The sequence below is a fragment of the Eretmochelys imbricata genome, chromosome 1 (assembly GCF_965152235.1).
Source record: "Eretmochelys imbricata isolate rEreImb1 chromosome 1, rEreImb1.hap1, whole genome shotgun sequence".
NCBI classification, from domain to species: Eukaryota; Metazoa; Chordata; order Testudines; family Cheloniidae; genus Eretmochelys; species Eretmochelys imbricata.
In genome coordinates, this window is record NC_135572.1 from 100,210,369 (window position 1) to 100,226,079 (window position 15,711).

A 15,711-nucleotide genomic window follows, 5' to 3' on the forward strand; every position below is an offset into this window, starting at 1 on the left:
TCTTCACTGCTTCCTCTCCTAGCCTCTCCACCACTTTGTGAATTTCCACTTAAAGTAAAGAAGATTAAACTTTCAACTACATTACCCCCATCTAAGACATGTTTTCTCTGTCTAATTTTCCTCTTTTCATGTATAAACAATATTCACCAATCACAAATGCAATTACATCTGATTTTAGAGCTATGTTCCCCATGAAAAATATTATCTGAATTCAAACTTCAAAATTTATCTAACCCTGAAATAAACCAATGTTTAAAATTTACATATTTTACTGGCGTCATCTTACCTGGTGGACTTGTCCATTTTCTTAGTATTTCATCCATTTTTGAGGCTGCAAAGACCCTTCCACTTCACACAGGCGGTCTCACATAGGCCTTAACCTTACACATACGACCAGAAAATTTGACTCCAGAGTGCCACCTCAGAAAAATAGGAGCAGTCCTGCTACAAGCCAGATTGTTGTAATTCACTTGTAGGACATGCATAGACGCTACATACAGCTGAGTCACTAGCTTTTTTGCTTTGTTTTTCTACTCTTCAAAAACGAAGCTGATTACAGGTAGCATCTATCCCCAAAGATTATGTTGTTTCTTGGTCATAACATCTTGGAAATTCACCATCCAGATACCAAGAGTACTTATGAGTACACTGGATGAGGATCCCAGCAAAAGTCAATCTTTTGCGCATCCTTATCTCATAGGAAGGTCTGCCTGCCTCTGATTTTGGGTCTACAGACCAACCTCAGGCTACAGATCCTCCATCTAGCACCCCTTCTGATAGCTGAGTCCCTGTGGTCCAACTACCTAGTCTCTATCACTAGTGCTGGCTATCAGAGGCTCCCCATTAGCTTAAGGACAGGTTTCAGAGTAGCAGCCGTGTTAGTCTGTATCCGCAAAAAGAAAAGGAGGACTTGTGACACCTTAGAGACTAACAAATTTATTTGAGCATGAGCTTTCATGAGCTACAGCTCCGATGAAGTGAACTGTAGCTCACGAAAGCTTATGCTCAAATAAATTTGTTAGTCTCTAAGGTGTCACAAGTCCTCCTTTTCCATTAGCTTAAGCACACCCTTTTCCAGAGCTCAAATCTGGTTTATCATTTACCTTTTCAAGGACACATGATAATTTAAGTATATAACACAAAGTGTTAGCAAGGTTTTGTTTGATGGTTGTGGTTTTTTTGGTATATGTTTGTTTTATACACAATTACACTTTAAATAACACAAGATATATACAAATCTAGACAAAACAATATAACACCTATACACCATCTCTGGAGTGTTCTTTGGGATTTGAGTCAGTGGCTTATGACCAGGACACTTCCTCTCCCCTACCCTCTTATGTATGGCTTCTCCTCTAGTCTCTTCTCATCCTCTCTGACACCATCAGTATGCTACAAAGCAGAGACCAGAATATTGTAGATGCATGACAGCAATGTCATTTAAACGGTTAACTGTTTAAGAGGCTGAGGCCCATCTGGCCGGTGCAGCTCGGCCCACAGTAATATGTTTACTTTTAAGTGCAGTCTGATATTGTCTTCTTCTGTAATGCTATGTACAGATATCTTGCACATAAATAATCAATCAGTAAGAGAAAGCCCAACTCCCTGAAACAATCTGTAAATTCTGAAAAGAGAAAGAAACTGAATACTAACAAAAACATCACTTAATCTGATACCTTTTGAGGTGCGTGTGGGAAGGGATGGGGGAAGGAAAACCAAAAAATTCCACCTGCATTATCCTTGTTTAGACTCCCTTACAGTAACATTAATCGCGATTAATTGCACAATTAAAAAGATTAACCACGATTAATTGCACAGTTATACAATAATAGAATACCATTTGTTTAAATATTTTTGGATGTTCTCCTACATTTTCAAATATATTGATTTCAACTACAAAGTGTACACTGCTCACTTTATATTATTTTTTACTACAAATATTTGCACAGTAAAAATGATAAAGACAGTATTTTTCAGTTCTCATACAAATACTGTAGTGCAACCACTTTATCGTGAAAGTGCAATTTAAAAATGTAGATTTTTTTTTGTCACATAACTGCACTCAAAAACAAAACAATGCAAAGAGCTTTAGTGCCTACAAGTCCACTTAGTCAATTGGCATTCTATTATTTAACAATACGATTAAAACTGCAACTAATCACGACTTTTGAGTTAATCACGTGAGTTAACTGCAATTAATTGACAGCCCTAATTAATAGTATTTTATTGTAGAAATTAAACTGAAATTGCTAGCTTCCACTCATCTGAAGCCTTGAGTTAGATCTAGCCTAGCAGCTCTCAACCTTTCCAGACTATTGTAGGAGTCTGATTTGTCTTGCGTACCCTCAAGTTTCAACTCACTTAAAAACTACTTGCTTACAAAAATCAGACATAAAAATACAAACAGCGTCACAGCATAATATTACTGAAAAACTGCTTACTTTCTCACTTTTACCATATAATTATAAAATAAATCAATTGGAATATAAATATTGTACTTACATTTCAGTGGATAGTATATACACCAGCATAAGCAAGTCATTTTCTGTATGAAATTTTAGTCTGTACTGACTTTATTACTGCTTTTAACATAGCTTGTTGTAAAGCTAGGCAAATATCTAGATGAGTCGATGTACCGCCTGAAAGACCTCTGAGTACCAGCAAGGGTACACGTACCCCTGGTTAAGAACCACTGATCTAGACTACAGTTCCAGGGATAAAACACTGAGGAAATTTAATTTGTAGGCCACGAGAGACTTTCCACTGACCAGCCTTGCTAAATTCCACAGGCTTTAAGTGAGTGAAAAGCTTTCCTGAAGTAGAAAGATAAAGGTCATGTGTAAAGAAGGGGGAGGGCCCACAAAGAAGCACACTGCTGATTAAATTTGGGGGTGAGCCTTAATTTGAATGAGTCACATCCTCACATTCCATCTAAACTACATTAAAATAAAGGTTTCAGAGTAACAGCCGTGTTAGTCTGTATTCGCAAAAAGAAAAGGAGTCCTTGTGGCACCTTAGAGACTAACCAATTTATTTGAGCATGAGCTTTCGTGAGCTACAGCTCACTTCATCAGATGCATACCGTGGAAACTGCAGCAGACTTTATATATACACAGAGAATATGAAACAATACCTCCTCCCATCCCACTGTCCTGCTGGTAATAGCTTATCTAAAGTGAGCATCAGGTTAGGCCATTTCCAGCACAAATCCAGGTTTTCTCACCCTCCACCCCCCCACACAAATTCACTCTCCTGCTGGTGATAGCCCATCCAAAGTGACAACTCTTTACACAATGTGCATGATAATGAAGTTAGGCCATTTCCTGCACAAATCCAGGTTCTCTCACTCCCTCACCCCCCTCCAAAAACCCACCCCCATACACACACAGACTCACTCTCCTGCTGGTAATAGCTCATCCAAACTGACCACTCTCCAAGTTTAAAACCAAGTTAAACCAGAACATCGGGGGGGGGGGGGGAGGTAGGAAAAAACAAGAGGAAATAGGCTACCTTGCATAATGACTTAGCCACTCCCAGTCTCTATTTAAGCCTAAATTAATAGTATCCAATTTGCAAATGAATTCCAATTCAGCAGTTTCTCGCTGGAGTCTGGATTTGAAGTTTCTTTGTTTTAAGATAGCGACCTTCATGTCTGTGATTGCGTGACCAGAGAGATTGAAGTGTTCTCCGACTGGTTTATGAATGTTATAATTCTTGACATCTGATTTGTGTCCATTTATTCTTTTACATAGAGACTGTCCAGTTTGACCAATGTACATGGCAGAGGGGCATTGCTGGCACATGATGGCATAAATCACATTGGCGGATGTGCAGGTGAACGAGCCTCTGATAGTGTGGCTGATGTTATTAGGCCCTGTGATGGTGTCCCCTGAATAGATATGTGGGCACAATTGGCAACAGGCTTTGTTGCAAGGATAAGTTCCTGGGTTAGTGGTTCTGTTGTGTGGTATGTGGTTGTTGGTGAGTATTTGCTTCAGGTTGCAGGGCTGTCTGTAGGTAAGGACTGGCCTGTCTCCCAAGATTTGTGAGAGTGTTGGGTCATCCTTTAGGATAGGTTGTAGATCCTTAATAATGCGTTGGAGGGGTTTTAGTTGGGGGCTGAAGGTGACGGCTAGTGGAGTTCTGTTATTTTCTTTGTTAGGCCTGTCCTGTAGTAGGTAACTTCTGGGAACTCTTCTGGCTCTATCAATCTGTTTCTTTACTTCCGCAGGTGGGTATTGTAGTTGTAAGAAAGCTTGACAGAGATCTTGTAGGTGTTTGTCTCTGTCTGAGGGGTTGGAGCAAATGCGGTTGTATCGCAGAGCTTGGCTGTAGACGATGGATCGTGTGGTGTGGTCAGGGTGAAAGCTGGAGGCATGCAGGTAGGAATAGCGGTCAGTAGGTTTCCGGTATAGGGTGGTGTTTATGTGACCATTGTTTATTAGCACTGTAGTGTCCAGGAAGTGGATCTCTTGTGTGGACTGGACCAGGCTGAGGTTGGTGGTGGGATGGAAATTGTTGAAATCATGGTGGAATTCTTCAAGGGCTTCTTTTCCATGGGTCCAGATGATGAAGATGTCATCAATATAGCGCAAGTAGAGTAGGGGCATTAGGATACGAGAGCTGAGGAAGCGTTGTTCTAAATCAGCCATAAAAATGTTGGCATACTGTGGGGCCATGCGGGCACCCATAGCAGTGCCGCTGATCTGAAGGTATACATTGTCCCCAAATGTGAAATAGTTATGGGTAAGGACAAAGTCACAAAGTTCAGCCACCAGGTTAGCCGTGACATTATCGGGGATAGTGTTCCTGACGGCTTGTAGTCCATCTTTGTGTGGAATGTTGGTGTAGAGGGCTTCTACATCCATAGTGGCCAGGATGGTGTTATCAGGAAGATCACCGATGGATTGAAGTTTCCTCAGGAAGTCAGTGGTGTCTCGAAGGTAGCTGGGAGTGCTGGTAGCATAGGGCCTGAGGAGGGAGTCTACATAGCCAGACAATCCTGCTGTCAGGGTGCCAATGCCTGAGATGATGGGGCGCCCAGGATTTCCAGGTTTATGGATCTTGGGTAGTAGATAGAATATCCCAGGTCGGGGTTCCAGGGGTGTGTCTGTGCGGATTTGATCTTGTGCTTTTTCAGGAAGTTTCTTGAGCAAATGCTGTAGTTGCTTTTGGTAACTCTCAGTGGGATCATAGGGTAATGGCTTGTAGAAACTCGTGTTGGAGAGCTGCCGAGCAGCCTCTTGTTCATATTCCGACCTATTCATGATGACAACAGCACCTCCTTTGTCAGCCTTTTTGATTATGATGTCAGAGTTGTTTCTGAGGCTGTGGATGGCATTGCGTTCCGCATGGCTGAGGTTATGGGGCAAGTGATGCTGCTTTTCCACAATTTCAGCCCGTGCACGTCGGCGGAAGCACTCTATGTAGAAGTCCAGTCTGCTGTTTCGACCTTCAGGAGGAGTCCACCTAGAATCCTTCTTTCTGTAGTGTTGGTAGGGAGACCTCTGTGGATTAGTATGTTGTTCAGAGGTATTTTGGAAATATTCCTTGAGTCGGAGACGTCAAAAATAGGATTCTAGGTCACCACAGAACTGTATCATGTTCGTGGGGGTGGAGGGGCAGAAGGAGAGGCCCCGAGATAGAACAGCTGCTTCTGCTGGGCTGAGAGTATAGTTGGATAGGTTAACAATATTGCTAGGTGGGTTGAGGGAACCATTGCTGTGGCCCCTTGTAGCATGTAGTAGTTTAGAAAGTTTAGTGTCCTTTTTCTTTTGTAGAGAAGCAAAGTGTGCGTTGTAAATGGCTTGTCTAGTTTTAGTAAAATCCAGCCACGAGGAAGTTTGTGTGGAAGGTTGGTTTTTTATGAGAGTATCCATTTTTGAGAGCTCATTCTTAATCTTTCCCTGTTTGCTGTAGAGGATGTTGATCAGGTGATTCCGCAGACTCCAGCGAGAAACTGCTGAATTGGAATTCATTTGCAAATTGGATACTATTAATTTAGGCTTAAATAGAGACTGGGTGTGGCTAAGTCATTATGCAAGGTAGCCTATTTCCTCTTGTTTTTTCCTACCCCCCCCCCCAGATGTTCTGGTTTAACTTGGTTTTAAACTTGGAGAGTGGTCAGTTTGGATGAGCTATTACCAGCAGGAGAGTGAGTCTGTGTGTGTATGGGGGTGGGTTTTTGGAGGGGGGTGAGGGAGTGAGAGAACCTGGATTTGTGCAGGAAATGGCCTAACTTCATTATCATGCACATTGTGTAAAGAGTTGTCACTTTGGATGGGCTATCACCAGCTGGAGAGTGAATTTGTGTGGAGGGGTGGAGGGTGAGAAAACCTGGATTTGTGCTGGAAATGGCCTAACCTGATGCTCACTTTAGATAAGCTATTACCAGCAGGACAGTGGGGTGGGAGGAGGTATTGTTTCATATTCTCTGTGTATATATAAAGTCTGCTGCAGTTTCCACGGTATGCATCTGATGAAGTGAGCTGTAGCTCACGAAAGCTCATGCTCAAATAAATTGGTTAGTCTCTAAGGTGCCACAAGGACTCCTTTTCTTTTTATTAAAATAAAGGAATATCAGGCTGTTAAGAAAGAGATCCTATGGTAATAGTACCAACCATCCCCAGATTAAAAAAAACAGATCTTAAGATGTTTAAAGAAAACTTTGTTTGCTTGCCAGAGAGAATGCTGTCAATCACTTATCAACAGTTGTGGGTGTGAAATCTCTACTTCTTTATCATTTTACCTTTATGGTCCCTACCTCTCTATTGTTTATCTGTATGTCTGTCTGGTTCTTTGACTGTTTCTGTCTGTTACATAAACAATTTTGGTAGGTTTAAATCAACTAGGGTGCTGGGGTATGATTGGATAAAGAATTGTTTCACCATATGTTAGTATTGGTCAAAGAATTATTTTGTAATACTTTAGTAAAATGACTCGTGATGGTACAGGTAAGCAAGACTCAAGTTTCACTATATAAACTGGGGTCCAAAATGAAATTCTCTGGAACCAACTCTAGGACACAGCCCCAAGATCAGAGCTGCCAGGCCTCAACACCCTGCCAATCACACCATGCAGAAACTGGAGTCCCCAGATGATCTGATCCTGACAGGCCATTCGGAAAAGTTCATCTGCCTTATTGGGAGTGGTGAGCATTGTATGCTTAGCATGTGTATTCTGTTTTGGCATCCAATGAAGTGAGCTGTAGCTCACGAAAGCTTATGCTCAAATAAATTTGTTAGTCTCTAAGGTGCCACAAGTACTCCTTTTCTTTTTGTTAATAATTAGAGGTTAAGTGTATTACTGTAAAAAGAAAAGGAGTACTTGTGGCACCTTAGAGACAAACCAATTTATTTGAGCATGAGCTTTCGTGAGCTACAGCTCACACCGATGAAGTGAGCTGTAGCTCACGAAAGCTCATGCTCAAATAAATTGGTTAGTCTCTAAGGTGCCACAAGGACTCCTTTTCTTTTTGCGAATACAGACTAACACGGCTGTTACTCTGAAACGTGTATTACTGTGTAAGGCTTTCACTAGTAAAGTAAAAAGCTGTGTAAGGCTTTCACTAGTAAAGTAAAATATAGGACAGAGGCCAAATGGTTTGTCTGTCTCTTCTCCCACCTACGCTGAAGGCAACGAGAATGCTGCAGCGGAGAAGACTGGTTCCCAGGCTAACAGGGAAAGCCTGCGTATAAAAGACCACATCCAACCTGCAGTATCCAGTGGGGTGAGAAAAACTGCTTAGTCCAGATATTCCTTAGTCTAATAAGGTTAAGGATTTAGCCTGCGTGCTTTTTTTTTTTTTTTGGTAACAACTATGTCTTTTTGCCTATCACTTAAAACCTATATTTGTAATCAATAAACTTATTTTAATGTTTATCCTTACCAGTGAGTTTGACTGAAGTGATTGGTAAATTTGCTCAGGTTACAAAGGCTGGTGTATATCCACCTTCTATTGATGAAGTGGTGAACCAATTAATAAGCTTGCATTGCTCAAGAAGGGGTCTTGAGTAGTACAAGACGGTATATTCCTGAGGTACAAGGCTGGGAGCTGGGGGGATTTGGATAGTGCCTTGCTCTATTTGATTCGTGAGTGGCTCTGGGAGCATTCATGTAATCTTGCTGTGTATGGGGCTCTACATGTGCTTATTCTGAGTGATAATAGCACCTGGAGGGGTTTGCTTCTTGTCACCAGTAAGGCATTGTGAGAGAGAACACAGAGTAGTAAATTAAGGGGGCACAGGAGTCCCACAGTCCCAGGTTGGGAGATCCCATCACACGGAGTTACGTATTTTCACCTTAGAAAGTATCAATTTAAAATTTTAAAAAGCAGAAAAGCAGGCCTTCTTTATATAAGTCTATATAGCATAGAAAAGCAAAAGGCCACACACAATTCTTTTTTAAAATCACTTGCAAGTGACCTTTAACTATAGCATTCACTATTGCAATAATGTAACAAATGAGGCTTTAAAAATGTACCATCAGAAGCAATTAAAGTTCCATGAAGCCATATAGCCTCTTTGTATATATTCTGTATTATATTTCATATAGTACAGCTTTTCCCTATAGGGACCTGATTCTGCAAAGCAGCAGTATAATTTTACCCTTGGCTTTCAATTAAAGCAAACATATATATGCACGTTAAGTGTTTGCAAGATTAGGGACAAGGTATTCATATGGCCACCATAGTATTTGAGCACCTACACAACTTAAAGTGTTCAGTGTGTTTAAATTACAATTCCTGCAAGAAACGCAATGAAATATGTCTTTTCTGAATTCAGATTCATCCATAACAGTTAAATAGTATTTAAAATTTTATTTCCTTGTTTTAAACAATCCCCAGACATACTGAACACCTAAGAATATTCTTCTGAAAAATAAAGGGTGATTTCAAGGGTATCAGCAGGAGATGGATGACTTGGCAGAATACATGAAAGTCAGGAGCCCTCCGGGGCACAAGGATAACTGGACTGAGTGCACACAATCTAAAAGAAAAAAACAAAACAAAAACACTGTGCATGTGTAGTACATGCCATGCTTAATTATTTCCTAACTCTTTCCCATCCATCTTCCCTCTACACTTTTGTAAGTACATCTTCCTCTAAAGATCTACGAATTAAGTTTTCAATTAAAACCTCCAGGCTATGCTAGCCCAGAAAAACATGAATTAGTGTATTTGATCAATGGAAAACTAACCAGAAATAAATTCACTTTTAAGCCAAAACCAAATATAAAAAATTTTAACTCCAAAGGTAATTTGAGAAAGTTACAGAACAAAAATGGAGAAAAAGGGTCTCAAAGTGGCATCTCATGAAGTAGCATGCAAGGTTTAATAAAGATACACGGGGACTAGTATAGCAATAGACAAATACTGACAGTTTTAAGATTTCTCTGCAAGTGGCTGGTTATTTTATTTGGTCTAATAAAGATAAAGTAGACAGGGATGCCTATCCCAGGGATCAGGAGCCCTTGACAATTATTCAGAAACAAGTCACAATATAAATGTAAATCCAGCAGCAAATTCCACAACATACCAGCTCTAACTAAGCAACTGACAGGAAAGAACAAAAATCCCGAACACCCTGGCCAAACATCAGCCCTCCAGCAGCCCCCGCCTGCCACAGACCCTCCTACAGAGATGGGCGAGACAGCACGCCCGGAAGGGCGACGCTCTTCATTGCAGGGAGGGTTTGTGTTTCCAAACTCAGCCGAGCAGCAGGCCGCGGAAGGCGGCTGAGAAGCGCCTGGGAAGATGCGGGCTCTGGGCTGGAACGCAGCGCCACTGAAACCCGCGCCCTCCCCCTCCATTCCGGCGAGAAAGGGAGCGAGCCGCACGGTCCAGGCACCTCGGGCTTTAGTCTGCCAAGCGCAGCTTGTTTCCAAATGATCAGCCCCCGCCGGCGCCCCGGCTCCTCTCCGCTCCGGGAACTAACGGGGCAGTGCCAGAGCGAAGCTGCGTTTCCCGACAACGCCACGACCACCCTGGCGCCTCGCCCCCCAAACGCCCTGCAGCCGCTGCTCGCACCCGATCTCCCCACCACCGCGCCCAGCCAAAAACCAACCCCAGCAGCAGCACATAGGGGAGGGAGCGGGGTTTGGGCCCAAGAGGCGGATCCCCGCAGGCGGCCTCTCGCCCCCATCCCTGAGGTCTCCGGGTGCGTTTCCGTGCCGGCCCCCAGGCTGCGCAGCTCCCCCGCAGGGACGTGGACCCGCACCCCCAGGCACCACAGTTCATGCCGCCACCCCCCGCCCGGGCGGGGCTAGATCCTCACCGGCATCTCCCGCAGGCCCGGCTGCACCGGGGAGTGAGCCATGGCGGCGGCGGCAGCGATGCGCGCCGCGCGCGGGGGTCGGCTTGTCTCAGGCGGCTCCAGAGACGGGAATCCGTCCCTGGCCCCCACCCCGCGCGGCTGGCGGCGGTTCCGGAGCGTCGGCGCGCCGGGGCTCCCTGGCGCTACTTCCCCCGCCCCTCGCAGCTCAGGTCCAGTCACGAACGCAGCGTCGAGCCCGACCTCCTCCGAGCGCACAGAGCGGCGGTTACTGGTCTCGCGCTGGGCGGGGGGGGGAGCACTGCTAGCGTAACGCAAACCACCTCGGGCGCGGGGCAACTGCCACTCTGTGCGCGCGCGCTCGCCCCGCCCCCTCCTGGTATCTGCCGGCGGTGGCACGCGGCACTTCCCGGGCCTCGCGCCCCAATGCTGGTGACTGGTCTGTCCCGTTGACGCGCCCGGGATTAAGCTCACTGGGATCGGGCCCGCTCAGACCCCTCCCCCTCCAGCTGAGTGGGGCGAATCGCCGCGGGAGCGGTTGCGCCCTGGGGGTGTCTCTGGGTAGGCGTGCCGGGGACGTGCCCCGGGGGAGCAGTGTCCGAGGGGCGGAGAGCTTTGCAGGGGGGCAGCCCCCTGTGTCTGTCTGCGGGTAACTGTGTGCCTAGCAGGCATCGGAGAGGAAGGGCGTAGTGTTCCTTTGCCTTGTCAAGAGCATTGTCCTAGGGGTGGAGCCTAGTTTGCGTAAAAAGACACACACATCCAGGGGAAAGAGGGCTCCAGGTTAATTCTCCTTCATTCTAACCCCCCTCCGCCAGAGGAGCTGAAGACTTACCACTATATAATGAAATGCCTAGCTGCCACACGGTTATCCTGCCTTTAACCCCATAAATATCTATTGTCATCAGCTCCAGTGTGCTTAAATGACATCAAATTTGTTACCTTTTGTGCTAAAACTACATGCTACTGCTGCTTGACCTACTGGAAACAGCTGCCTCTTTTATCTGATATACCCTGGTGATGTGCCTTTGATTTAGCTCACTGGGCTTGGGCTCTCTTTGTAAACTGCTGACTAGCAGGTGAGATAACTGCTAATTAAACATTTGAGTAGATCTTATTCTAGCCTACTAGACAGCAGTGGTGCATATGCATGTTCCTCTGTTACCAGCATTCAATGTTTTTCCTTAACACCAGTCATTTGTTATAATCTCACCCATTCAGTGGAGATCATGCACAGAGAGGACCTGATTCTCCTCTCACACCAGCATAAGGCTGGGTCTAAACTTAAAAGTTAGGTTGACATAGCTCTTGGTCAGGAGTGTGAAAAAGCACACCTCAGGTGTAGGCATACCTACACTGATGGAAGAATGTTTCCATAGATGTAGCTACCATTGCTCAGGGAGATGGTGTTTCTATGCCAACGGAAAACCCTTCAGTGGGTGTAGGCTGCATCTATACTATGGTGTTATGTCAGCATAGCTATGACAACATAGTTATGCTGGTATATTCTGCAGTATGGACATACCACAAATCATGAGTAAACTATCCTAATGCATAGGAAAGATAGGAAGCGTGGTGAGAGACCACTATGATTTAACCAGGAGATCTTCAACATCCTGAAACTCAAAAAAGAGTCATTGAGAAAGAGGAAACTAGGTCAAATTAGAAATGATTAATATAAAAAACAACACAAATATGTAGGGACAAAATTAGAAAGGTCAAGACACAAAATAAGATTAAATTAGCTAGGGACATAAAGGGTAACAAGAAAATATTTTACAAATACATTAGAAGCTTGAGGAAAACCAAGGACAGGGTAGGTCTATTACTCAATGAGGAGTAATACCAGGCTGGGAGGGGTTGCAAGTGCTTTGGAGGACAGGATTAGAATTCAAAATTATCTTGACAAACTGGAGAAATGGTCTGAAATAAATAGAATGAAATTCACTAAGAATGAATGCAAAGTACTGCACTTAGGAAGGAATAATCAGCTGCACAGATACAAAATGATAAATGACTGCCTTGGAAGGAGTACTTGGAAGGAGAAAGAGGGTTATAGTGGATCACAAACTAAATATGAGTCAACAGTGTAATGCTGTTGCAACAAAAAAAGAAAAGCAAACATCCTTCTGGGTTGTATTAGCAGGAGTCTTGTAAGCAAGACACAAGAAGTAATTCTTCCACTCTACTCAACACTGATAAGGCCTCAACTGGAGTAATGTGTCCAATTCTGGACACCACGCTTCAGGAAAGATATGGACAAACTGGAGAAAGTTCAGAGGAGAGCAACAAAAACAATTAAAGGTCTAGAAAACGACTTACTAGGAAAGATTAAAAATATTGGGTTTGTTTAAACAAGAGAAGAGAAAACTGAGGAGGGGGATGTCATAGTCTTCAGGTACATCAAAGGTTGTTATAAAGAGGAGAGTGATAAAATGTTCTCCTTAACACTGAGGACAAGAGAAGAAGTAATGAGAGTAAGAAGAGAGATTGAGGTTAGACATTAGGAAAAACTTCCTAACTGTAAGGATAGTTAAGCACTGGAACAAATTACTTAGGGAGGTTTGTGGAATCTCTGTCATTGAAGGTTTTTGAGAACAAGTTAGACAAACACCTGTCAGGGATGGTCTAGATAAAACGTAGTCATGCCTCAGTGCAGGGGACTGGATTAGATGACCTATTGAGGTCCCTTGCAGTCCAACAGCATTTCTATGATGTCAGTGGAATTGTACTGGTATAAACAAAAAGAATCAGACTCAAAATCTATAAAACTAAAATAAAGAAACTGTCATGACTTTATTGTTCAAGATGGCTATAAGAAACCCTTGAAATTTCTGTTATATCCTTTTCCTGCTTCCCCTTACTCTGGTACTTTTCCATCAAAGTTCGGGGTGAATTGTAAAGCAGGATCAGACCCTTTGTATATTATAGCAATGGTCCAATAGTTATGGTTGAGAAGGCACTTACAACAACTTACAACTTTTCAAAAGGAAAATTTTAGGTGAAATTTCTTGCATTTGTTCTCTGGCTAAAGGTGAATTTCTCTGTAAGTTAGAAGGAAATCTGGTTAGCTGTTTTTGAGTTCTTGGAACATGTGGGCAAATGGTGTGTTTCAGACATTAAGAAAATTATTCAGGTTCTTTTTTGGTCTTGGTTAAATGGAAAACAGCTGAATAGTTTTCTATAAGTGCATAATATCAGAAAAAAACCTCACTTGCACTCATGAGTTTTAAGGCTGATTATATGATCTAGTAGTTAGTTATACGTGAAATTGGAAACTGCCATCAGTTCATAGTTTATCTTCGAGGTTAGTTATTGTTGTATAGTTGTGTCTCAGCCTGAAAGAAGGATGGTTGAGACTAAGGAGTCAGACCTACATAAACGTGCAAACTTTCATAACAAAACTCAAATGAAGAACTGTGATTAGTGGACTTCCTATTATCTATTGAAGTTAATTTATATTCCAAGACAAAAAATAACTTTGTTAAAGTGAAGTTAAGGCTATCCGTGCCTGCCAGTAACTAAAAGAATATTATAATTCTTCAAAAATAAACATAAACATTGGAAAGTAATTAAATTATAAGTTAGAAGCATAAGGTTGACTTTTTCCTTAACCAACTGCATGGAAAGGCAAAGTGAAGGTACCCTAAACAACTTTAATTCCATCCCATATCTCCTTTACACCATTCATCTTCAACATTGACCACAATTTGAGACCCATGCCCTGGCTATGCTGTACTATATTCACCATTCTAATTTATGCATCATCACCCACTATATATGTGCCACCAACACGATCACAACCGTCCTCCAGTAGGACATTTCTGGTTCAGGATGGCTGTAAGGATGAATATCTGTGTATTCAGAAATCAGAGATAGGATGGCAGAAAGGTCTGAAGCACTGCACTGATGTGGGGGCTGTCATTCAGGACTCCTAGGTGCACAGGAATGGATTCTAATGATATGGACTGTGTTCTCTTTATATACTAATTTTGTAATTCTATTTTTAAAGCACGTTTGTTTAGCAAGACTCATTCTTTATAAACCCTTGCGATGGTACTTACAATTTCTGTTCCTGTGACCATCTATCATATTGTACTGAGGGAAAGCTGCACAGATCCCAACTAGTTACAAGACCAATCCTGCCTAGTCTGAGAATAGACCATTTTTCCTTCCTGTAAAATGGAATTTTTCCAATCAAGTCAGTCTCTAATGCCTTTCCTTTGGGATTATTCTAATGCTATCCATAGAATTACATCTATTTTCTTCTGTCCTCTTTCTGAAATGTAGTTCTCCTTGGAAACAGACTCTCTGTGTTATAGTTTGCACTTTCAGTTAAAAGTTGTTCTCTTCAATTAAGCTTATGTAGACTTAATTTCCTTCATCTTTTTCACTCTAGCCAAATGTTGTTTCTCATCTCTCAGCTTATAACCATACTTTATCAACTATTCATGGCTAAGCAAGCATCCACAAACCTCAGAACTACCTCAATTGACTTCTTCAATTACAATGATTGCTTGTGCATTTCCAAATTATGACATAAAAAACAAGCCATCTAGTTAGAGACTGACCTTGTCTATTGGAGAAACACAATTTACCGGTAAAAAAGTTTGTTATCCTTTACATCTCATTAATATTGGCTGAAAAAAAATGACTAGATTTTGTGTGTCCCTCCTAAAGAAAATGTACAGTATGTTGGTATGTTTATATACAATATGCATTCTATATATATCTAATTTCCTTCAATGGTATATTTTCAAGTAAAATTACAGTTTCATTGACATCCTTACAAACTAAAGAAAGTTCACTAATAACAGCACTGAGAATTATAATGGATGAGCACTGGGATCTAACAGGAAATGGAACAAAAAGCCATTATATGGTATGCCTATTATTAATAATGTGCACAATCTAAGTGCCTGGAAGTATTTTAGTATTCCAAGTAGACAATTAAAATTGGATGGGGACCTAGAACTCATTAAGAAACATGAGACTGATTATGCTGCTTAGCATCTTTTCCCCAAATAGTTTGATTTTATTAAATCTTGTTTCTTATTTAAAACAAAAAAACACACAAAAAGAATGATATATATTTTTCATATTTCATTTTTATAATGAGGACACCAATTCTTTTCTCAAATTGATAAATATGTCCATCACAGGATAGCACAATTCACAGACTATGTATCCGTTAAGGTTGAACCAGTGATACTGATGAGCTGCAGTAACTTAAAACTGTGTCCCATGACAATACGTTTTACCACAGATCTAAAATATTTGCCTGCTGGCTGTATTATGGCCCATGTGAAGTAAGTTGAATAGAGGCTTGCCCTACAATGACTGGATAACAAAACTGTGGCAAGTATTGGTCAAGTGAAAGTTACAAATTAAATTGGTTTGCATAATGAACTGCACTGTTTAGTAATATTTTAGCACTATACTC

At 42.1% G+C, this 15,711-nt stretch overlaps 1 protein-coding gene across 1 annotated transcript in view; it reads right to left on the reverse strand.

Moving 5' to 3' along the window:
• Nucleotides 1–10,585, reverse strand: part of STK24 (serine/threonine kinase 24) — a 139,384-nt gene extending 128,799 nt beyond the window's left edge. Inside the window, exon 1 of the mRNA XM_077812852.1 lies at nt 10,275–10,585. Coding sequence (XP_077668978.1) covers nt 10,275–10,316 — 42 coding nt within the window. The 5' untranslated portion in view covers nt 10,317–10,585. The remainder of the gene's footprint in view (nt 1–10,274) is intronic.
• Nucleotides 10,586–15,711: the final 5,126 nt, after the last annotated feature.